Here is a 23,985-nt window from a genome sequence, read left to right on the forward strand (position 1 = left end):
AGCGTATAGGCTACGGAGAGCCTAGCAACATCAAACCAAACTGCCAGGAGTCAAAGGTAGCCTTCTGGTGTTTGCTCAAGCTATTAGGGCATGCTATAATATTTTTCAGTATTGAATTTATAGATCAAGAGAAGCAGTTGATCTTTTTGAGACTAGTACAAAAAAAAAAAAAAACAAACCACACACAAGATGGAAACCAGAGAGCTGATATCTAATTCTATGAAAGTCTGCCACAGTTCTATATTTATTATAAGCCTATCACAGCACATCCTGCTCAAAGACTTACAGAAAATGTGTTGCTAACTAACAGGGAATTATTGATTTTTTAATTTTTTTCTCCTCATAGTGCTATCGCTTGGCTGTGGTAGAACCGATAACTTTGGGGGGTGGAGGGGGAAAAAAAAAAGTCAATATTACTATTATCAACTGTTGACTACAGTTTACAGCAGCAATAATCTCCTTTAAAATAGCTTGCAGAAGTACCAGTTGTCATCTACCTAAGGTATTACTGTTTTGGTCAAATCATTGAATGCTGATAGCATCTAATGGTTTGATGATTTTGCTTTGGTTAAATTAAGTTTTGGTGACCCTAAGTACTGTCTAGGCTTCAGAACTGAACCATGTTTGGCTGAGAACTGTGGTGTTTGCTGGTGGCATTATCTTTTCTTTACGCGTACAAGCAATTCATTCCCCTCATTAAGAGCAACTAACTTCTAACGTCCCGTGCTGCTTCTTACATTGTATTTTAGTTCAGTATTTAGAGCTGTCCCCAGTCACTACGGTCTGTGCTCCCCCCAGTAATGCCTTAAGTGACATAGTATCATTTGTCACTGGTTTTCCCCCCACACCTTCTTCCCAGAGCGGTAGTTCCTGCAGGGTAATGCTTTCTCTCAATCCAGTTTTCTGAACATTTTCTCAAATGTTGGACTGAGAAAGCAGAGTTCTGAGATGCTTCCCAGTTCCTATACCACTTTGGAATACAGAGTAAAGCTCTACTGTGCCAGAACAGAAACGTCACTGGTTACATCTACCTTAGCATTTTAGTTTGGCGCAATAGTAGGATTGTGATGCGCTTTACCCAATTTTCTCCATTTTCTGCACACTAGATTATTCACAGAGCAAATTTGGCACTCACAAACTAGATTAATTTCAGAGAAAACTGCCTGCACGTTCTTCATGAGCTGGGCACAAAATACAAGTAGCACCTAATGAAGGCCCAGGAATCCAAACCAACGGCTGACCTTCAAGACAGCTTTGAGCAACACGCACGGGGGAATTTTGTTCAAGGGAACAGACTAAGTCTGGTCTGAAATAAAAGCCCCAGCTGCCTCGGATATAGGTGTAGCAGCCTCAACACTAGCTTACCTGATCTACTGATCCCCTCCTTATATATCCAACACCTTGCAAATGTAGATGTAACCATTCAGAGCTTTAGGCCGCCTTCTGCATGCCTTGGAGAAAGCGCCTGCGGAGTTAATTTGATTCCCAAGTCTACAGCACCTTGGAGATACTTTTAGGTTTTACCTTATTTTTGAAATATGTGGACATACAGTCCACCAGTGCTGAATACATAGAGAAAAGGCAGTTATGGGTCTTCTAAAAATGCACTGAGTGTTTCCATAAATGTGAATTTAAAGATGAATGTGTTTACATATATATATTATGTCATAGTTTCAAGACTATGAATAAACTTTAATAAATGATTTGGTTATGAAAAGGATCGGTTCTGTGGTTGTTAATAGAACGAAATCACAAGAGCAGTAGTTTTTAGTGCTAACGTGCTATTCAAAACTTTCAATGAGGAAACAAAAGCCAGCTTGCAAGTTTGCTTTGTAATAGAATGTAGTGTTAATTTACCTGTTGATGTCATAAGCTACCGTTAATTACTTTATAAAACACAAATGTAATGATAAACGTTAAACTTGGCGTCCTAGAACACACTATGCATGCCTTTTCTCCAAACAGCGTGAGAAGTGCTGACCAGAGAAGCCAGTCACTTGTTGAAGATCTCACAAGTGGAACTAATGAGATGTAGAAGGAGCTGTCACTCTTGCCCTCCTCCTGCTTACACCACAAGGCTACCCTGCCTGCCAGTCTAACTCCTTAGCTTATGCTATTTTTACCCTTCCATCTTCATCTGATATTGACTTAAAGGCTGTAATTTGTTACACCTGGAATTACATCTGTTAAAGCTAAGGGTCTAAGAAACATGCCAAGGTCCAGCCACATAGAACCTATCACATGTACAGAAAGTATTTGAAAGATCTTCCAAGTTAATATTAAAACACATTCTAGATGCACGGCTTTTCCAGGCAGATGCGTCAGACAACTGTCACTCATGTTTGTGGAGCTGGCGGTTAATAAGAAGTTGTACTGTAGCATTTTTGCTTATGTTATCTACAAGCTAAAGGCAATACAGAATATTACCACAGGAACTCTTTTTCTAGAGCAATACACAAAACCCTAACGAAACTGCATTTATGATGTAACCTCAATAAAAGTTTTAATAATGCTTGTTCATATATCACAGCCGTCAAAAGAGAGAAAATGACAGTTCGTATTACAGTTGAGACACACTGTGTTGAGTTGTATAGAATAAATGTATACAGTATGTGTCTTAGTTATAGTTAGATTATTAGTAGCTTTTAAGGATTTAAGAAATAGAAATCTAAACTTGTCCATATCTCTTATCTTTTTAAGGAGCATTATTCTGAACCCAGCATATTTCCGGAATCACCTGCGCCAAGCTGCTGTGTTTAGGTGCTTAGAGAGATACTCCGAAGCTGCAAGGTACCCCACCGCTCGTGGATGTCAAATGGTTTCTCGACATCTCTTTCATTCCAGCTCTCAGTAGTAAGGATATCATCCTATACCCAGGCTTTTCCAAAATCAGTGGGAGCCTTGCACTGGCTTTGTGTATACGATCTCACATGCAGCAGAGCTCCAATCCTCCCAGTTGGCGTAACATGAATAATCCCAATTACGTCCCTAGTTGAAGTTAGGCTAATGCTTGTAGGAGCGTTTGCTCATTCTTGGGCACAGGGGTGAGCCCTGATGGGGTCCCAGGGCTGCACTGGCACAAAGCACACAAGCATCTTCCACTCCCCAGTTTCCCCATAACCCCAGGCAGAAGCTCAAGTGTGCTCTGAGTGGATGAGGAGAAAAAAAAAAAAATTAAAAAATAAAATAAAAATCAAGATCTCATGGTACACTGTGGTATGCTGCAAAATTTAGCCTGCGTGCAGCTGATGAGATTGCTGGTGTGAACGGGAACTGCTGGCAGGAGGAAAGCCTGCAAGAGGAAGCTCTGCTTGTATGCTTGCAATAACACTGCCAAAAACTAAAAGTTTCAACACGCAGCAGCAGTTTTTAGCCACTTAACACGCTTAAATGAAAGAAACGCATGGGGAAATGCAATGGTGACTTGCTACGTATCGTCACTACTACTAACATCAGACACTTACAGAGGACAGTTCAGCTGAAGACCACAAGGTATATCACAAAATATTTCACAAATCATTAGCTAACTAATGGCAGAACAGCCAGCGTGAATTAGGCATGGAGACTGAAAGGGTCACTTTGCTCATCGTTTAAGATGGATGCCAGTGGTAGAGCTCCGAAGCTATTAAAACAGCAGCAAAACAGTCTGTACAGGGAGCGGAAGAAGACGTTATCCGAGCAGAGTTACAGAGAGGATTTGGGAAGATGAACTTCAATTTTCTGCGCTGGACTTCAGCCAAAGACTCCAGGACAAACACTTTTCCTTCTGCAGGACACACATTGAGATGTGTCAAAGTTATCTCACTAGCTTTCACGCATCAGGACAGGGGGAAGAAATCAGTTCCCCAAGACAAGGAAGCAGTTTTTCCACATTTCTTTAGAAACACGATTTCAGATAAGCCTGGAATATTTCACTTGAGCTTAAACTTTTTTAAACTAAGGAAGTGAACCATCTTGTTGGGGTGCTGATTCAGAAAGAAATTGTTATCTACTGAATTCTCTATAATTGAGCTCCATTGATCAGCCTGACATATTAGAGTTGTGTTAGGAGAGTATGTTGCTTTGTGACAGACGAGAAATCCTGGCCAGGACACTTTCAAAGCCAAAAATTCACTAGTATCCCAATAGGTGAAATAATACAAGAGGAAAATGTCTGGGGTGTTGGGGGGGAAGGTTTTCGCCTTGAAGAAGTCACACTGAAGATTTGAAAAAATGGTAACAATAATAAAAGGTTGGTTTTTTTTAAAAAAATAACCTTTCAGAAACTGATCTTTCCTAAGAAGCAATACATATAAATGCCCATATTTGCGAAGACAGTACGAACCAAGAAGGTGTTCATAAATATGTTTTCAAAAATAAAAAAGAAAAAGGTGGTTGGCGTTACTGCAGATAAGCAATCAGCAAGTTTACTACATCAGCAGGCAAGAGGGAACTGTGTCAGCCTTTTTTCCCCACATTGAGTAGCTTTCAGGCAACTAGATGATTTTAAATGAGATTATGTATTTTGTAAAGGAGAAGAACATTCTGACAGACTGAATCCAGAGCGGTTCCAAAAGCAGTGACTATAGCAGTATTCAGAGTTTAGCCTAGTTTAACATAGTGTTATAGCAACTGTGCAGAGCTGCTTCTGCAGATTGTGTTAAACTGAGCTTAGCGCTACTTCTGTCATCTCCCTGGAGTCACTGGTCTCAGTCGAACCCCACTAATGGTGCAGAATCTACTCTGCTCCTCACAGACAGACCACGGCATGCAGATACTCGGTTGCAGCTCCGGGAAATACAGACTTGGTTTTTTCTTAGCATAAGCTGTCATTTATTTCTGCCTTCTCTATGCACAAGAGCAAGGCCACCATATTCCTTTCTCTGCTTTTAAGTATCCCTTGCCTTCCCACTCCTTCATTTGCTTTTTAAGTTATTGCGTAGTCCATTAAATACACCCAGAAGGCCCTATGGGTACGTGCGCTGGAGTGGCTGGTTGCGACCAGGACTGCTTGGCACAAACAGCATGCGTAATCACATTTAACTCAGCCTACCCATCTGAGACCCCCTGAGATTTTGTCTCTGAGGACGTACCAGACCAAATTTTTCAGTTCAGAGAAAGTCATAGGTTAGAGTGGGGTCAACTGTAATATAAGCATCTCTCAAGTTCCTCTGTGTGTAATTTCTAGTACTGCCCAGTATCGGGAGAATAAGCATATGAAGCAGTCTAAATGTAAGCACCTCTGAATTAACGTAGGGTATCTGATATGTCCCTATCTGCATCACTTCTGAATTTTGTCGGCTGCATAGCGATTCCTTCGGGATGGCTCTGTGATAGGATGCCACCATGTCGAGTGCAGCCTCAGGCCGTTTGGCATTCTAAAGCAATCCTAGAAACACCGCTGTGGGGTCACAGCATCTCCAAACAATGAATTCCGAAGTGCTGCAGCCACTTTCACTAAGATGTCAGCTAGTAAATATATTCCTCCTCTATTGGTATCCCTGATGTTAGGAGACTGCTCTTGACATACACAGAAAAGATTTAAACCTCAGAAGGGAGAAAACCTATTTCAGTTGAAAGACCATCTTGGCCCTTGAACAAATGGGCATAAATGCATTATATACAAATTTAACCTGGAATTTACCAGGAAGTTTTAGGCATTAGGAGGCATTTAGGCTTAGGATCAGCCGCCAATAGCAGCTACTGGAAGTACCGTGTCAACGGACACATGGTAACAGCTGATCAAAAGATCACTCAATAACCAGGACGGAAAGTTCAGGAAAGGGTCCTGGGCTCACTTCTGTCACAAAACTGAGGAAAATGCTCTTGGAGAAGGCTGAGGAGAACCCAACCTTCCAAGCAATACAAGGACTGCTGCCTCGGGGAAGGATGAGATAAGGGACATGTATGTGCAAGGGGGTGCGTAAGCCACAGAAGAACCTTGGAGGTCCATACTATCTCTAAGGACAGAGCAGCCAAAGCATCACCCCCTGCCTTCAAGGACAAGAGTGCCAGGAAGGGAACACGCACCCAAGGGCGAGCCTCAAAGCTCCTGAAGGAAGAGGTATCACAGCCTGAGCGGCCTTCAAGCCACCAAGCCCACAGGCTGCGACCCCACAGCAGCTGTTACATGGCCACAGCAGAAGGTCTAACCAGAAGAGCAATAAGGCATGAAAGCCTTTCTTTTTTTTCTTTACTTCTTTAGCACAGGCTATTGCTGACGCTGAATCGCCTTGAATCAGTAGCAAGGTGAAAACTTGTAGCTTACAGAAAAATACAGCCACCTATTTGCTTTGAAACTGGAGTTTTAAGTACAGAAGGGATTTTGCCCCTTTTTGTCATTAAGCTGTATGTATAGCGCTCATCTTTCTGCTAATCAAAATGCTGTGCTGATTTAACAGTGTCACTGTGTTCCGCGAAAAGCTTAAGATAGCTCTTTTATCACCAGCTAGAACACTACTGACTTGAAATTAGTTGTATACATGTAGGGGAAAACAGACTGTCTGTCCCTCTGCCAGAACAAACAACTCACATTCATCTGACTGCAGAGAGTAGGGGTAAGCAATACTTAAGGAGGAAGAAGTTTTAGCATCTTAATTGCTGTGATATGGCTGACTCAGCTTTTTGACATTCCCATTTGAAAAAAAAAAAAAATAATAATAATCTAGATGATCCCATCAGCTGAAAAGCAAACTAGGTCTGCGAGTGGTAAACCTCAGCCCTCTGTATGAGTTCAGGCCTGCATCCCATTTTAGTCAGACTTCAGGATGCAGTGGCTGAAAGCTAGGTGAATAATTTGGGTTAGTTTGTATGCCCGGTTTTGTTTTACAAAGCCTAGAGTTGCACTAAGGGAAGATGTAGAAGCAATCGGGGTTGGGGACAGAAGCTGGAGGAGTCACCCGCTGTCGGCCTCTTGCACACGCCTGCATCTGTGCTACCTGCCTCTTGGAAGAACGGAAGAAAGCTTATATTCTTTTGCTATCCTAATTGTTGCAGTTTTCCTAAACTGAAATAAACAAAAAAAAAATCCAATGTTATGCCAAAGGAAAAAAAAAAAAAAGAAAGCCTGTTGTCATAGCAACAGACCCCCCCACCCCAGCTGTCACCACTGTGAGCAAGCACATTGCAAGGGGAGCACACCTTGCCCAAGACTAGGAAAGAAATGGGATCTGTTTTTTCTACCCCCCCCCCCCCCGACGAAGGGATCTGAGGATCCGAGAGCTTCTGCTGGTTTGGTGACCCCCGTCCTCCCCAGAGCAATGCTACGGAAGGAGCACTTCATAAATCGGGTCCAGGAAAGCAGCTCTGACAAGCACTGGGATCAGTCAAAGCCCAAAGGAAAGCCCACGCGGCCTATTATTTAATTTGCCACCAACAGATGATGTTAGTCTGCGTCTAAAATTACCAGCCGTTATTTCTGCACCACACACATCATTCTTTATCACTTGAGACTGTCCAAGCATCAAACAACAGCCGCTCAGGCTGGGTTCACATCAGGGGCCAGAGGCAGCCTTCCAGGCTGGTTTTTCCATACCCCCTGCCAGAAGTAAATCCAAACATTGACAGCACAAGGTATGTCCCTCACCCAGGGAGCATGAGGTACAAAGAGATACGAGAGAGCAGAGCAAGCCACCGGCTAGAGACCACAGCAAGCATGGACCATGTCCCTCTAACAGTCTTGTTGCATCTCTGTTACAAACAGCTCATCCCAGTTATCCCGTCCCTTCTCCAAACAGCTGGACTGTGAATTTAACACAGGCACTGGGACTCCCCGCACCTCCTGGAATCTGTACATCACAGAATGGTAGGGTGGGAAGGGCCCTCTGGAGATCGTCTAGTCCAAGCCCCCGCCAGAGCAGGGTCACCCAGAGCAGGCGGCACAGGAACGCGTCCAGGTGGGGTTTGGAATGTCTCCAGAGACGGAGACTCCACCACCTCTCTGGGCAGCCTGTGCCAGGGCTCTGCCACCCTCACAGCAAAGAAGTTCCTCCTCGTGTTTAGGTGGAACTTCCTATGCTCAAGTTTGTGCCTGTTACCTCTTGTCCTGTCACTGGGCACCACTGAGAAGAGCCTGGCCCCATCCTCCTGACACCCACCCTTTCAGTATTGGTAAGTGTTGATAAGGTCCCCCCTCAGTTGTCTTTTTTCCAGACTAAAAAGACCCAAATCCCTCAGCCTTTCCTCATAAGAGAGGTGTTTCAGTCCCCTCATCATCTTGGTAGCCCTTTGCTGCACCCTCCCCAGCAGTTCCCTGTCCCTCTGGAACCGGGCAGCCCAGAACTGGACACAGATACGGCTTCACCAAGGCAGCGTTGAGGGGGAGGATGACCTCCCTTGACCTGCTGGACACACTCTTCTTGATTCATGCAAGGATGCCATTGGATTTCTTGGCCACAAGAGCACATTTCTGGCTCATGGTCATCCTGTTGTCCACCATGCTGACCACTGCTTGTTTCATCCCAGGTCACGGAGAGCCCAAGACCTCACTGGGCTTAGTGACCTGTTTTCTCAAACACCCCCTGTCATCTTAAAAGACTTGTCATTTCCCTGTGCATTGCTCAGCTCAGTTTTGGAAAGCAATTTCTACGTCCTTACACGGCAGTTGCCATTAAATGAGAAACATTTGTTATCACTGCAAAGCAATCTCAATACAACGCAGAAGGTTGTTACCTGCACGCAACCATGGGACAGGTAATAATAAATATAATAAATGCATTCTAAATACAGGCCCTTACAGGAAACTTATTTCTGCTTTCTAACAATGGGCTAATGACCCAGAAACTTCAATAAAGACAGCAAGTATACCCCTTCACCAACCCTGAAGGATCTGGCTGAACAGAAGAGTTTTATAGCAGCTTCCCGGTACATATAAGTTTCACTGGTGAAATGTTAAAAAGGAAGTTTTAGCCAGTCCTCTGCTGGAATTAGCAACACCAAGGTGTTATTGTGTAGATAACAGGGATTCTCAGAATGCTTTTTGCCCCATTTTGGGGCCAGTGTACATATAGGTAAATCCTGTCATCAGTAATTTCATTCCTGCTCAGTATTCTGCAGTTCTGTTTATCTCTCATCATCTAATAGTTTCCAAGTGCCTCCATAAACTCAAAGTATAAGTTTACATTTATTTAGGATATATGGAGATGTTTAAAAATCAACTGTTACTACTTTGTTCACTTTTCAAATAGGATGATTACATTGAAATGACTACCTGCTACTTATTCCAGTTGTAAACATCATTTTCCTTTTCTAATCTCAGAAGAAAATAAGAAAGGTCATCCAAAAAAGAGCAGCAGTTTGGTTTGCATCTTGCATCTCAGACTCCGTCCTATTGTGTTAGAGATCTCAAATGCCCAGGTGTCTGCATCAGGAATATTAAAGTCGCTGCTAAACTAAAAAAAAATCAAGATACACTTACCCTTTCCAAACAGTAGATCTGCACAGGACTAACATCACATGGCAGTGGCTGAGGCCTTCCTTTAGTACCACTTACTGCAGATCCAGGTGAGATCACTTGAGGTAGGGAGCAAAGGTAATTTTCTGCCACTTATCAGCCTCCTGATCTTAGCAGCAATTGGGGCTGAATAGTGTGGAAGAGTGAAAGTTACTCTAATGTGCATAGGCTGTGATTATTCCTAAGGCTCTGCCATCTGCAGAGAAATCCTCCTCTCCCCTCCAGGGCTTCTCTCCTCTCTGTGCAGCTCAAGGGGAGCAGGCAGGGCTGAAGGAGACGACCTTGAGTCTTGCCCTTATGGTTTTTTCTAGTAGTCACAGTGGTAAATGAACACACAAGCATTTAGCGACAACGCTAATTTCTTGTCTCCTTTGGCAATGTAACACTTTGGTGTGTTCCAGAAAACTCTGTGTGTTTCTTACACCCGTACCATCCATTTTCTTGTCACCGACTTGCGCGGCTGCTGTGAAGGATTTGGCTGTACGGTGGCTGTTAGTGTCAGCAGCTGTCATGCAGCAAAAGCTGCCTTCCACTCTTTTATTACAAGTCGTGTGCATGTCTGGAGGTGGGCTGAGGGAGACAGCTTAGGATCTGCTCTTCGCTTGCATGTATAGAAATATATCTTATAGTTCTGCACCACCAAGTGGCCAGATGGAGCAGATATTGCCAGGCACCTTTGGATTTAGGCTTACTACATTAACACAGATGTGTTTTCTATGTTTCTATGTTATAGAAGTTCATACTAGCCCATATTAGCCCATACTGGCCCAAACTAGCAACTAGGAAAAAAAAACATTTGAGTATATAGCCTCATGTTTTGAGAAGGAAAGGTCACATTTTCTCCAAATTCCCCTCCGGTGTATCATCGGAGCTACTTCAGTTCTCATGGCAAAGAGAGCGCTTTGGTGGGCCGCACACCTGAAGCTCAGGCATGTTTTAAGTGTTTCAAATTAGTAACTCAAAATTGGCAGATGGTTCTGTAAATGCGAGGACAATATTTCTGCGTATCACCTGAAGCGATTGTGTCAGAAGCAGGAAGAGAATGCACGTGCCTTTGTTCTTTACCATTGGAGTTCAATCCCAATGGCGTTAAAAACTGTAAAACTAAAACATGGCATTTCATCCAGAAAAGTGCATTACATGGTCTAAATGGGAGCTATTTTCACATTCTTTTGTACCATATGTTCCTTATGCTCAGGAAAGTTCCAAGTTGAACTCTTAAGTAGTCACTCTAGGGGTACACATAAGAGCTGGCCAACATCACCCGTCCAGCATCTCCACATGACGTAACCGCGGATCCCAACTGACCTCTACTGAAACCTCTTCCACCCAGCTCTTCACAAGCTCCCGCTTCCCCAGGACCTGTGATTGCAGGAGGTGGGAAGAAGGACCTACTCTGGCCCTTACGTCCTGCTGAAATGCTAATATGGTTGTGCATATACTATCCTAAGTCATATATAGTATATATAACATGCTAAGATGATATACTTGATACATCAGCCGTGTTGATAACATGATGAGAGAAAGAGATGTTAATGAGTTTGGTCACTGGCCGAAGATCTTAAATAATAATTTCATAAGTCAGATTATTTTCAATAATATTTTACCGAAGTCTCACTTCAGAATGGCTCACGGGCTCATCAGTCTCTAAATGAAAGTCTTTGTTATCTGGATTTTTGCAGGCTACATCGCTAGGTACTCACTGGCACTCAGGACCCTGGCTCGGTGCTTTATGTCTTCATGTATTTCAATGGGAGCCAGGCTTTTAACTCGCCTAAGTATCTCAATTTTTCCTTTGGATTCTGAGTGTTTAGGTCTCTAAATGGTTTTTTTCATGCCCAGCCCTGTAACCATAATCAGACAGTGTAACTTCACCTGTGTCCCTGCGTCTGGAAATTCATAGTTCCCTCTTGCATGTGTCACTTCGGTTCTGTGAACTGAGCCTTGGAGGCCTTCAAAGAAAACTCTCTGACTTGGGCACATTTGGGGCTGGACATAGGCCATCCACGTAGAGCCTTAATGTTTGTGTTTCTTTTGAAAGCGGAATTTTTTAAGTCCCTCGTAAGCCCCGAGGTCACAGTAGCAAGCGTGGGTCCTGACCTGTGTGTGCTCTGCAATGGCTGAGGAACTCAGAAGAAAACTTGTGATGGAGGCACTTGAAAGGCTCGGAGGGGTTTTATGGATGTGCCTCGCCATTCCTGATGTAGCGCACGGCAGTACGGCAGAAATCTAGCAGGGATAAAAGCAGATGTTGAAAAACTAAACACGAATGCTTGAAATGTAAGTGTGCTTCTGATTATTTAAATAAGAACAAATTAAGAAGGAAGAATAAAGAGGAAAGTAGTTTGTCTGGCGTGCGGCGATGCCTGGAGACCTCTGCCACGATCAGAGCGACGTTGTGCTGAGAGCGCAGCGAAGAATTAGCAAAAGATTGTGCCAGGAGGACTCACACACCGAATAAGAAAAATCAGTCGAATATGATCATCCGCATTTTACAGCTGATGCTGAGAAACAGAGAAAGATGCAGCAAATTGTCTGAGAATCGATTCCAGATTTGTCCAGGGCTCTGAGCACATCCCTGCCTTTGAAAGCAGTGCCACGCTGGGAGAAGAAAACATTGGCTCCAACCGAGGAGTGGGGGGGTCACAAATTGGAGGTCGTGTTGTGCTGCCAGTGGGACGGAGCCTCCCTTTGCCAGTCCGCAGCTGGCAGTAGGGCTGGCACAGCACGCTGAGGCTGTCTCTCTGTCATCTGATGGCGTTCGACCCATGGCAGCGCTCCCACAGCGGGGGCACCGACAGGGTGACGCTCGGTGTTAAGGATTTGCCAGTTTTAATCTTGGAAATGACAGTGGTTGAGGGGTGATACATCTATAGGAGCCCAAATTGTAAATGACCACTTGCAAATGTCCTTTGACTCCAAAAACAAAAAGGCTTTAGAGCTCGAGAATTGCTCTAAATTTAGATTGAAAGTCCCTTTCTGATGAGGTGGCCACAGGAGGCCACCACTGTTTGCGTACGCTGCGAGGGACCAGCTATTGCCATTGTCACGGGAGCTGGAAGCTTTGTAGACCACCTCTAGTAGACCAAAGGTACAGAATAAGGCGATGGATTTGTCTTCCCTCAGTTTTACGCCATGTGGTTATTTCCCCTTCGCACCTCAGGACACCGTGAACGTCTTTCCCCAAAATTATCGCCAACAGTGGGTCAAGCAGGTACTGCTGGATGCTTTGCTCACCTCCTCGGCTTCATCCACAGGATCCGTATGTCATTCCTGGGATTAAACCCTGACACCGTTTGGAGTCAATGCAAATTTTGCCAACAATTTTCAGGGCAATGAGAATTTCATCCTTTGTTCCTCCTGTGCCGGCTGGGCTAACGATGTTCAATTAGAAACTGTTCTTTGTTCTAGTGCAGTCAAGAGGATTTTTGCCAATGATTTAAATGAGCATTGGATAAAGCTTATGGCTAAATCCAATCCTTACGCAGAAATCCATGGATCCTACTGAATTGCTTTCCTCCCAGTGAAATTAGTGGGAGCTGTATGAGAACAACTAAGGGAAGATTTAGTTCCCGTTTGTAACAATATGTTACCCCCTGATACTGGGCCTGTTTTGAAATGTTTATTGTTAAATCCGTGTATTTTTGGTTATATCTCATTAAGAACATAATACCGCCTGGGAAAGTACATTCTGAAAGGGTATTACAACAGGATTGGGATTACTGTTTGTGAGACACTTTTAACTAGGGGGAAATTTCAAATTCAATTTACAGTAATGTCAAAGCACAATTAATATATAGGCGATGATAAGGAGAACATGCAGAAGTACACATTGATAGCACTCCATCAACAAATAAACTTTTGGTGCTAGTAATTAGGTACACAAGATTATTATATGTTTAATTGACTAAAGTGACAATTTGGAATTACATCTAGTCACATTTAATTGGATTTGGAATCTCTAGAGGAAAGGAAACGGAGAGCAGTGTGGAGAGGCAGCCATAAAAGCAAACTGATTTTCTAAAGTCTGTTAAGAGTCTGCATTAATATCCATTGCACAATAGTTTCTTAATATCCTTCAGTCTAGAAGGAGTAATGCAATGATTGCCACAGACAGTGGGAGTACTAAAGCATACTCGATTAAGTAGCAAGATGGCTGATTACTTTTGGTTTAGGGTGGGTTTTTTTAAGATATAGTTTAATCAAAGGTTGACTACGTCCGAGGTTGCCATAGACAAGTGATATTCTCAGACTGCCAAGCAACAGGGTCTTGATCCTGTCCTAGAAGAAATGTACTTACATATAAGGTATTTCACTGACAAATACTTCAAAGGAAAAAAAAAACAAAAAAAAAGCCAGACTAAAATATTGTATAGGTCATTAAATATTTGCTCAGAGTAAAATATGGAAAAGCTATTAAAAGAAAACGCAGGGCTTTTCGCTTTTTCGCTTGCAGATAGTTTGGTTAGCTAACACATGTTTACTAATGCTTGTCTTAAAGTTGGACAAAGACTGAGAGTTAAGTGTAATCCTTTGATACAAAACCTCATGTTACACTCTTTTAATATTACCCCCTTTAAATATTGCTATATACACCCTTCTCTCCCTGTACGCTCATTTATTCTGCTTTTGTCATCAGGAGCGCCATGATTGCTGACTATCTGTACTGGCTGACAGGAGGCACCGAGCGGCATACAAGCAAGCTCATCAAACTGTATTGGCAGGTAAAAATTGATAGCCCGATGAGGAAGGAGGTGCCCATCTCACTATTAAGACGAAAATGAAGGATTACTGCTTAAAAGACTGCCGACAAAGGTAGCTCTTGGGCATATCAATCAAGAGGACACTATATAGTACTACCGTATTTATAATGAAGTAGATTTTCTTGGACTAATTTTAAGGGCAAAATTCAAGGTTGTTAACCCTTGGCTCATACTTCAATTTTATGGACTGCTATAAAATTTAATTCTGGATACTGTGTAGTCCCCCAAGCAATTTTTTGTGAAGTCTTCCTACCTTAGCGACACTTTCTTCTTGCAATTTGCATGATACTAATCCTCTGACACCTTTCCGAACTCTTCAACCGGAAGGGGAGGAAAAAAAATGACTCTAACGAATGGTCTCAGAGGAACCTAAAGTGCTCTGTGAAGGATGGCTGGGTAAGACCCCAGTCTACAAAGAATACTTCTGTGGGGACTAGACCATTGACTTCAATGAGACTCGTCTCTTGAGTGATACTTATTTGAGACGGCTGTTCAGCCGCATCAGCACAAATTTAAGTTTAAGGGTACCCCCTTGTGCTCTGAGGAGAGCTCTTGCACAGACTTGGAGGTGAACAGATCCTTTGCTAGAGAAGGCTTGTTGCTGCTGGAGCTTATCACTCCCGGTGGTGTCCCAGCCCTCACCCCCCTGGTTTCAAGGCAACCAAAGTGCATTTCAGAGGGAGCGCAGCATTTGGGCCTCAGGCGGTGGAAGACCCTTCTGCCTCCCAGAGTGGACCTGGCCCTCAGGTCCCCCTTGACCATACGAGGAATTTAATGATACTAGGAACAATATACATCCCTTGTGATAAAATTTCAGAGTCTGATTCTGTTCGCATTTATTTTGGGTTTATTCTGTGAGAACATCTGTGACGTCTGTATTTTACGTGAAGCGGCGCAAAACACGTCTGATGTAAGCCAGCGTAATAGCGATCGGAATCTGGTCTTCTACCTTCCCTCACACGGTAAATTCTTCTTTTTAAAAACTATTATTAGTTGCATTCTCATAGGTAAAATGGAATAAATCTCAGTCCTGGGAGCTGCTGAATTTCAGTACTGCTGTGAGTGCAAAGTGCATCTCATTCAGAGAATTACCCACTGGGCTAGTGTTTGCAGTGCCTGTGAACTTTCTTATATGCTTTCCAGCAGAGAATTTCTTCTGTACAGAACAGTTTGATTTTTTTCCCCACTGGGTCAGACTCGTTTAAAATCTTGAGTTCACAAACAGGTTTTATGAAGGGGTCATTTCTTCGAATGGAATGTCTTTTTTTGTCTTTTAACACTGGTATCCATTGACTTCCCTTCTTGATGTCAGGGACATGAAGCTTCAAAGAATAAACCTTTAAAGGAGGAGCTGTCATAGCTGTCCTCTCCCCCGGCAGTGCAGGCTGCCCTGCTATGTAAGAGGGATGAAATATGGCATGAAGGACGAGATTCATCACAGTGCCTCTTCATGGGCTCTAAATCGGAAGCTGTGGTTGGGCTAAGGTGGGAATGAACCAGACCAGAAGCGGGGCTACTGAATCGCCTCCAGCCATTAATGTCATCATACAATATTAGCGTCATCATCATAAAAATTATTTCAGCCGTGGTAGGACTCTGGTTCATCTCTGCTTCAGTCCGGAGCTCAGAGCTCATTTCTTTTCCTGATGGAGAGTTCGCGCGTGGGCCTCCCTGGGCCCCCATGGTACCAAGAGGCACCGCCATGCTGTTTGTGCCCCATTCCCACTCCTCCTCTGCCTCCCGCCTCAACCTGAGCTGCTGTCATCTTTGTCTGCAGCAGCTTTGAAATGTCAGTAGAGATCTCGCCATTTGTTTGATCCCCCACCGTGCTTGATTTTCGCTGGGAGACAGAGATTGCTCTGCAATTTTGTGCCTTTTGTGCATATGCCTTAGCGTGGGCTAGGCTAAGGATTCAGCGGTATCTATATGCTGACACACAGGCAGCAGAGGCAGCTGGGTGCCCGGTACCGCTCCCACTCAAGTTAATAGCTAGCACTTAAGAAACGCCGCTCGCGAAGATATATCCCCAGCACCAGTAACAACCTTTTCCTCCCCGAGCTGATGAGTTCTTGCTCTCAGCATCAGGGGTGACTTCAATGTCATTAGAGCACACAGCAACAATTATGCAGGATGATGTAGCATGTGACACTGCACTGGGACTTTCCGCCACAGGGCAACCAAGCAGAGGTAACATTATCTTTTTTTTTTATTAATATTCCCTCTATTTCACGGTGTAAAGCTGAAAATAACTTGTCACGACTATACATGCTCATGTGCCTTTGTAACCAAAGCAACAGCTATTGATGCACGCTTTTCTTGCTAACTACTCCTCTGGCCCAGAACGCGCTAGCGTTGGCTCACAACCGTGAGCAAAATTTTCTGAGGAGGAAGGGAATAGATGGCGAACAGAAAGGTTTGGGTTTTACTTCTGTGAAGAAAGATTTTTAGATTAGATGTGTCACCCTTTGCTTTGATCAGTGGGTCATGTATATAATCTTACGGTGTGTCGTTGACTACTTTTGTTTCTTCTTTTCGTAATTCTTCTAACTGCTGGAAACTTCCTCCTCACAGCCTATCTTCTGCTTCTCTCATGGCTTCAAAACGTTGTACAGACCACTCGAATCCTTCAGCTGATGTCTTTACTGCAAAAAATTCAGGCCCTAAATTCACATCTGCAAAGCTCTTTATTATTTATCCTACTTCTAATTCACTGTTTTTTCTCTCCTGACCTATTCCTCATGCTCAGAGCACTCTTTATCTTGTATCTCCTTTGGTTTTCTTCTCCTGATTTTGGTTTCATATTTTCCTTTGAACTTCTTCTGTCCCTGACATCAACTGCCAGGAGTTCTCTTTCCTCAAAACTCTTCTTAAAACATCCCCAAATCGTTCCCCTCCTCATTATTAGCTTTTACATATTTCCTCTTCTTGAGCAGTAATCCATTCCACGTGACTGTACCTCCTCTTAGGCACACTGCAAGGTTTGTACTGTCAGGTTTTTAAGGCAAGAAGGGCTCATATTGATGAATTATCTGACTTGCTGCATAAAAACACCACAGAATTGTACCTTTACCTTCCCGCGCTGGGGCCAAAAGAGGCAAGCAGAGACTGGCTTTGAGAAAATTACCTGATCCCCATTTAAACCATTTAATAAGAGAATATTTACCATAACCCACCTAATAGACCATTTGTTGCATGGTTGTCCCCTTTTTCTCCCCCAACTTACAGACTGGGATCTTACTTGTCCGGTCCAAACTTCCAGCAATTTACATTATGCATTCACCTCCGGAAGCTTAAAGATCCTTTGGTACTTGCTATCTTCTCCCTGTGTATGTACCTATGGATCATGATCAAGGCAACTTTAAATATTCTTTTTGATTAGCTTTTTGATTAGCTTTCTTTGATTATCCCCTTTAAAGTAAATCATCTATTTCTGGATCTTCTGTACAGTGATATGTAATACCTAATGCCCTGTGTTGGTTTTGAATATTAATACCCGCCTTCCATTACACTCCGAGATAAAGGTATAATGCTGATGAGAGGTGAAAAAGTAATTTGCAATGGATAATATTATTCAGTAAGTTGGGCCTTTTTCTCTGTTCAAATATTTTATTCCATGGATTGAAAATACACTTTCCAAGTTAACACATAATCAAATGGACGGGATTTTTTCTCAGAACCCACTACAGAATATGCGCTGGATGATTTGTGTATCGGCTCTTAGATTAAAAATAGATGAGTTAAATGGAGTTCATCACAATAAATAATAATGTGAAAGTTATTAAATGCATTGTGGTAGATACCTTCGGAGAAGTAGCAGCAGGACAAAGTTTAAACTTAGTTATTACTATAGTCGGGAAAGCTCCCCAGCATTTCTTGTCAGTAACGCAGTTTCTCAGCTGGTAATAGCAAAACCAACAACAGACTTGAGATATTTCATCCCACAGAAAGAGTCCCTCTCCAAACCGTCCGGTTTTACTCACACCTTTGTTAACTATTTCCACTGGCTGAAAACTGGGCAATATAAACTGGACGTTTCATTCCATGAGTAAAAACACGTCACACCCATACTACAACGTCAAAAATGCCCAACGTTGTCAAACAGGAACTTTGCAAATATCTTGAAAGTCACAGCCTGGTTTCAGCAAGATCTGTCACAGACATCTTAGTATAAAGGGCCTTTATTACCTAATTTATAAACATCTCAGGCTGAACTCATTAGCACACTACAAAATTAATTGCTTTTATTATTCCATTGTGAAAACCATGTGGCCTACTTTATACTAAAGGCTCGAGTGCATCCATTATGCACTTACGTCCAAAGTCATTCCCATCTAGCCAAAGTCTTACCCTAAGTGCCATTGCACCGGCAACACGCAGGTTGCAGAAACTAACGGAACCCTGGGAGGGCATTTCAAAGCTTGTAGGTTCGTATCTGTAGGCTTCCATAACCATCTGTACTAAAAGCCTGAATTCCATAACGTAGCCAAAGTTTATTTGCCACAGCTCAAATGAAGACCTTTAATTTGCATCGGAGCAAACCGGGCTTTTAGCTTTAGTTCCAGTTCAACCCCAGTGTTCTGGCCAAGGTTGCAGCCGTCACGGAGCTGCTCTTAGCGCATTGAAAACCCCGGCTCTGTGATTGCTGCACACGGAGCTCGCGAACTTGCGTTTCTGAGAATATTTCTGTCAGCTAACCTCAAAGTCAGGGAGAAAGCTTCCAGCAGCACGTGCACTGGCTGACACGGAGGTTTGGGGATTCTCACACTTGTTTTGCTCTCTCGTTGCTGTTACGAGCATCAGGTGCTTCCATTTCAAAAATCTGAGCTGTTGCGAGCGCAGAGCAATACACGCATCGCACATTAAAGCAAACGATAACCCGGCCCTGCAAGGTGGCTGAGCACCCACGGTGCGGCGACGAACGCTGTCAACTCCTTTAGAGCTCAGCTTTATCTCACACCTTGAGGGGTGACGACCCAAGGCGAGAAAGTTAAAAGACAAAATGCTTTTGGTAGCCAAAACCCCCTCTGCAGTCCCAGCCGGTGACCAGGCCCGTCAGCAGTCTTGCGTGCTCAAGCTTGACCCGTGTCCTGCTCTGGAGCGGGAGGTTTCCAAGCTGGCAACGGCAGGGATGTTTTGCAATCCTCCTAATGCAATGACCGATAGGAGCTGACAGGCAGCCTCTCTGGGCAGCCCGGCCATCATATCACCGAGAAAATGTCTTTCTCATTAATTCTTGCGGCTGTTTTAGCAGATCACGCTGCGCCACATTTCACTGCAGAAAAGTCCCTTCTTCAATCAAATCTGGGGGAAAATCCCAATGAGATCAATGACTGTTGTGTGTACAGGCAGACATAAGTGCCGAATGTCTGTAAATCTACGTTGTCTCAGAGGTCTGCGGAGCCCGTTGCTGCTTTCAGTATTAATTACTGAATTCTCTCGTGTCAGAAAAGACAAAACATTTCGCTCACCCCTCTTCATAATCCTCCTTTTTCTGGATCTATGACCATTTTGAAGGACAACACTTGCCTCGAAGCACTGAGCTTTTCATTTTCTGGGGGAAAGTTGGGATGTAATGATTTTCCTCATCCCGCACTTTAGAAGAACAAGAAGAATTTGGCCCATAAGCAGGAAGATCAGTTCGTTCTGAAGACACTGGTATCCAGGTGATCTCAGTGCAGCTTCTGACCAGTTCGTGGGTTTCCTATGTTCTCATTGCATCGTGGCTGAAGCAACTTGTTAAAATTAAAATTATTAACATTTTTTCAGGGCAGAATGGGCCCCTTTCCTATGTATGCCATTTCAGGGATTCAGACCAGGCTGGCTTAGGAGCACGCTATTTCTAAGCCATAACTCTCAGCTGCAAAAATCAGCTTCATTCTGCTGTCAGGTACGCTGGTAAAAATATGGAGTAATTGAAAACCGGATCGAGAAGGCAAATAAAATAACATAACAGAGAGTTTCTATCATGTTGATACTGATTTGGGAGCTTTTTATTGCTGTTGTTATTGCTGATATTTCCATTCCAGAAACAATTCTACATGTACAAAACCAAGGAATTTAACATTTTTCTTGTATTCTTTCTTCTTTAATAATATCTACCTCCACATATTTTCTACCTACTTCTATTATTCTGGTACCAGATCATTCGTGGTAGAATAACCGTTGCTTGAATCATATTTGCATGCTAAGAGAAGTTATTAATTTAAATGTCACAATTATTAAAACAGATGGATTAATTGTCTCTAATTTCAGGAGAGATGGATTTACTTAATACTGGCTGAATGTAATAGGCAACACATACCTTGCTGCAGTCAGTAGCTGTTGAAATCCCAATATGAAGCAAAATACCAACCCAATTAGGGTTTTAACTGTTAACAGAGGCTCATAAATCATGTCTCAAAGATGCTCAATGGGAACAACCTGGCCAGCAAAGCTCCAGACCATTTTAAAAACCTTACAGGGCAGCTCAAAAGTAATGTGCATGTTTCCCAAGGAGAATTTTCAATTCATTCTGGCTTTTACTGGGTTGCGAAGCAGAGACTTAAGATTTACAAAGGAAACCTGAGAAATCAGCGTAGAAAAGCAGCCATTTTGTGCTTTTTTCAGGCCCTTATTGTTCCCTCAAGTTGCAAAGGTCCTTAAGAAGTTACACATTCGTTATCGTCTTCCCTTTCTTTGTATACCATTTCCTTTCTTCGGGGAGATGAAGCTACAGGCCGAGGTTTGTGCTGTTCCCAGGATCATTACTGGTTATGTGGCTTCCCATCTGCACATCTGCTCTTGAAGAACTACAGAGGACATCGCACACACAAAAAAAGAGAAAAAGTCACTTTTCAGAAACATCTCTATATACAGTCGACTTGTCTTCTACTAAATTAGCCGCCATTCAGCCTCATAAAGTTGTTTGCTGTTGCAATGACTCAGGCATGATTTTTCGCTGCCCCTTTGAACAGTGCTGTCCATTTTACAGGCTAACCACATCAGTCACCATCGCTGGCTGGCTGATTCATCTCATCACATTTAAGTCAAGTTCCCAAAAGCTGTTGAGCTCAGCGCTAGGAAGGACTGACATCTCCTTCAGTTAGTTTCTGCACTTCAGCCTCCTTTTCTTTTTCTTTTTTCCCCCCTTTTTTGGGCTAAAAGCCCTGAAAAGCCCCTACAGCACGTATCCCACATTTCTCCCAGGTGTCTTTCCTTGCCAGGGTCACTCTCTCAAGAATTTGTCTGAATCACCCGACTGATGCAGCATCCAGATGTCAACTGGGGCGTCTGACTACGCTCAAGTAAAGCACTCAGTGATGCTCAACCTTTAGCCCTGCCTCTCGGAGTTAAGATGTCTCTCTCAGCCCAGGCTACCAAACCTGTTCAACTGAGCACAGTTTATAATCCCTGTTCACAAAAAAAAAAGCCCATGCTGTTTAAACCGTGACCCATTCCTGACACAGCAGGAGCTGCGCGGAGCTGACCCAACACCCACCGAGGGCTTGTGCTGGCGAAAGGCTTCTCCCGGCACTGGAAGGGCAGTCCTGCTGCTCAGAGCAGTCACGGTATTGGAATGAGGGTACTTCTCACCGTGAAAACCCTCTTGTCCTTAAAAAAGGGGCAATATTAACGAAACTGGTTAAAATCTGTGGGTTTGGCCAATAGCTTCACTTCGAATTATTGACCAATCCTTCATTTAGAGGATAATTGGCCCCTCCACGGGGCAGTTCTTTGATGTTTGCATCCTCTCCCTCACTGCCCCATTGCGGATTTGTCTCTGCCTCTGTTACCAGGCCAAGGAAGTGTCTGCACCGCAGCTAGCCGGGTGGCCAAAGGCCACGGCAGTCACACTGACTATCCACGGGAGCTCGGCTCGCTCTGCTGGACTGGCCCTGTTGGCATCACAGCGTCCCGGGGAGTCACGAGGCCCCAGCTGGTACAAGGGTACGTGGCCCAGGCCAGGAACCACCTCTGCAGGGAGGATTGGAGCTAGAGCTACCTCCTTGTAGACACACACACGGTAGATATTGGTAGATATTGGTGGCACACGGTAGATATTGGTGGCAACAAACCGCCGTTCAAGCGGTGACAGCGGCTCACTTTGTCGATGCTCTGGATCGGCCTTGCAAAGCAAAGCTAACCTCTGCTTCATTGGTCTCAGGGTTGCTCCACCATAGCAAAGAAACACTGAAATCCTTCACATTTACCCCTGTGCTGGGACGAAACTGTAAGATTCTTGGTTGGCAGCAAGTGATACAAGAGCTGAGGACTCCCGCGGCACTCTCCAGGCACCTGAGTTTGTGAGGCCGGAGGACGGGCTTGTGGGCAGAGAGCTTTCCTGAACCAGAGCTCTGTTGGCACATTCCTGCTCATTCCCTCCTTTCCCACCTGCCGGCTTCACGGACAGGGATTTTCAAGCACAGCCTCCATCCTTTTCCATACTCTCTGTATTCCGGGGGTTTTCTTTAATGAGCAGTGATCTTGTTGGAAGGATATAAAGCACGGATTTCTTTTCTTCCAAAACATAAAGAGATACTTATTGGAGTATCACACAGATATTTGAAGCCTAAGGTAACCCATCTGCAATACGCCGGCCTCTGCCTTTCGGAAGTCGGCGGAACACACGGATCTATCGCTGTGACGCTCTGCAAATCCCCTTTCAAAACAGACCGCTTACAAAATAACTCGCAGAGCCTTAAATACGTTAATAACTTAAGAACCTAAATAAGCTGATATTTGATGTGACCTACATTAATGGGGAGGCATTACATGGCAGATAAGCAGAAAGTTCTTCTCTATTGTATAGTACATGATTTATTCATACCATAAACATATTGAGAGAAGGATATGCTCTGGCATTCTGTCTACTTATTTTTCCCCGCAGAAAAAAAAAATAAATAAAAATGATGTAAGAAGATCACGCTGGCGAGAAGATATTCATATCACAACAGCAGCAGACTTAGTGGCAGGGCTGCCAGATACTTCTTTATGGTTGGAAAGATATAGAGAAAAGCACATAGGTCGCACGGCAGTGCACCCATAATTCCAGCTACCAGCCTAAGAGTGGAAGCAGTTCGTAGAAGAGGCTAACGGCTTTACCCTGACTGATATCTTTGCATTAATAAAAATCATCAATAAAAGCATCAATTCCCGCTGTACTGTAAATGAGACAGTGGCGGAGTGTGTACTGCAGCTGCGAGATAAGGCACTAGAAAGATATCTAAATTTTTGGCTAATTCTAGATGTCAAGATAATTGGATTTTCCAAATTAAACCTTTCTGTAGTTAAAGAGGATTAAGGTTAGGGACTGTAGCAGGGAAAACTGCTGTCACTGTTGCTGATACAGTGCCATTTTTCTTCTTCTATGTCTGCTCCAAGCAGGCAAAATGGCAAGAGCTTCATAAAAATATTGAAGTAGTTATAGTATTCGCCATCAAAAGTTGGCACGGGAAAACTTTGTTTCTTGTGCATCTACCTATTCGTTTTATGAGCTCTTGACAGAATTTTAGTACATATCGAAGGGACAATATAAGCTCGTTTAGGCTAAAAAGTTTTATTAAAAGGTCTGTGAAATGCAACATTGCTAGATATGGTAGAATTTAAGGATGTTGCAGAGCCAAGGTGCTCAGAGCAGAGGAGTGTGTGGTGTTAGATCAAATATACGTTTAAACCTTTGATCAAAACAAAGTTTGTTGTTTAGGAACGCCTTTTGGCTTTTTAGTTTCCGTGATAGCAATGTACACCCCTCAAACCTTGTGAACGCTTGTGTTTCATGGAAGGATTAACTGCTATTTTAATAGAAGTGCTGAC

General features: G+C 43.5%; 1 protein-coding gene across 1 annotated transcript in view; it reads left to right on the forward strand.

Annotated features, from left to right (window-relative positions):
• Positions 1 to 23,985, forward strand: part of SPATA16 (spermatogenesis associated 16) — a 99,884-nt gene that overhangs the window by 42,039 nt on the left and 33,860 nt on the right. The window contains 2 exon segments of the mRNA XM_054205274.1: positions 2,701 to 2,790; positions 14,070 to 14,154. Of these exon segments, the coding sequence (XP_054061249.1) occupies positions 2,701 to 2,790; positions 14,070 to 14,154 (175 nt within the window).

The sequence above is a fragment of the Rissa tridactyla genome, chromosome 6 (assembly GCF_028500815.1).
Source record: "Rissa tridactyla isolate bRisTri1 chromosome 6, bRisTri1.patW.cur.20221130, whole genome shotgun sequence".
In the NCBI taxonomy this organism is placed as follows: Eukaryota; Metazoa; Chordata; class Aves; order Charadriiformes; family Laridae; genus Rissa; species Rissa tridactyla.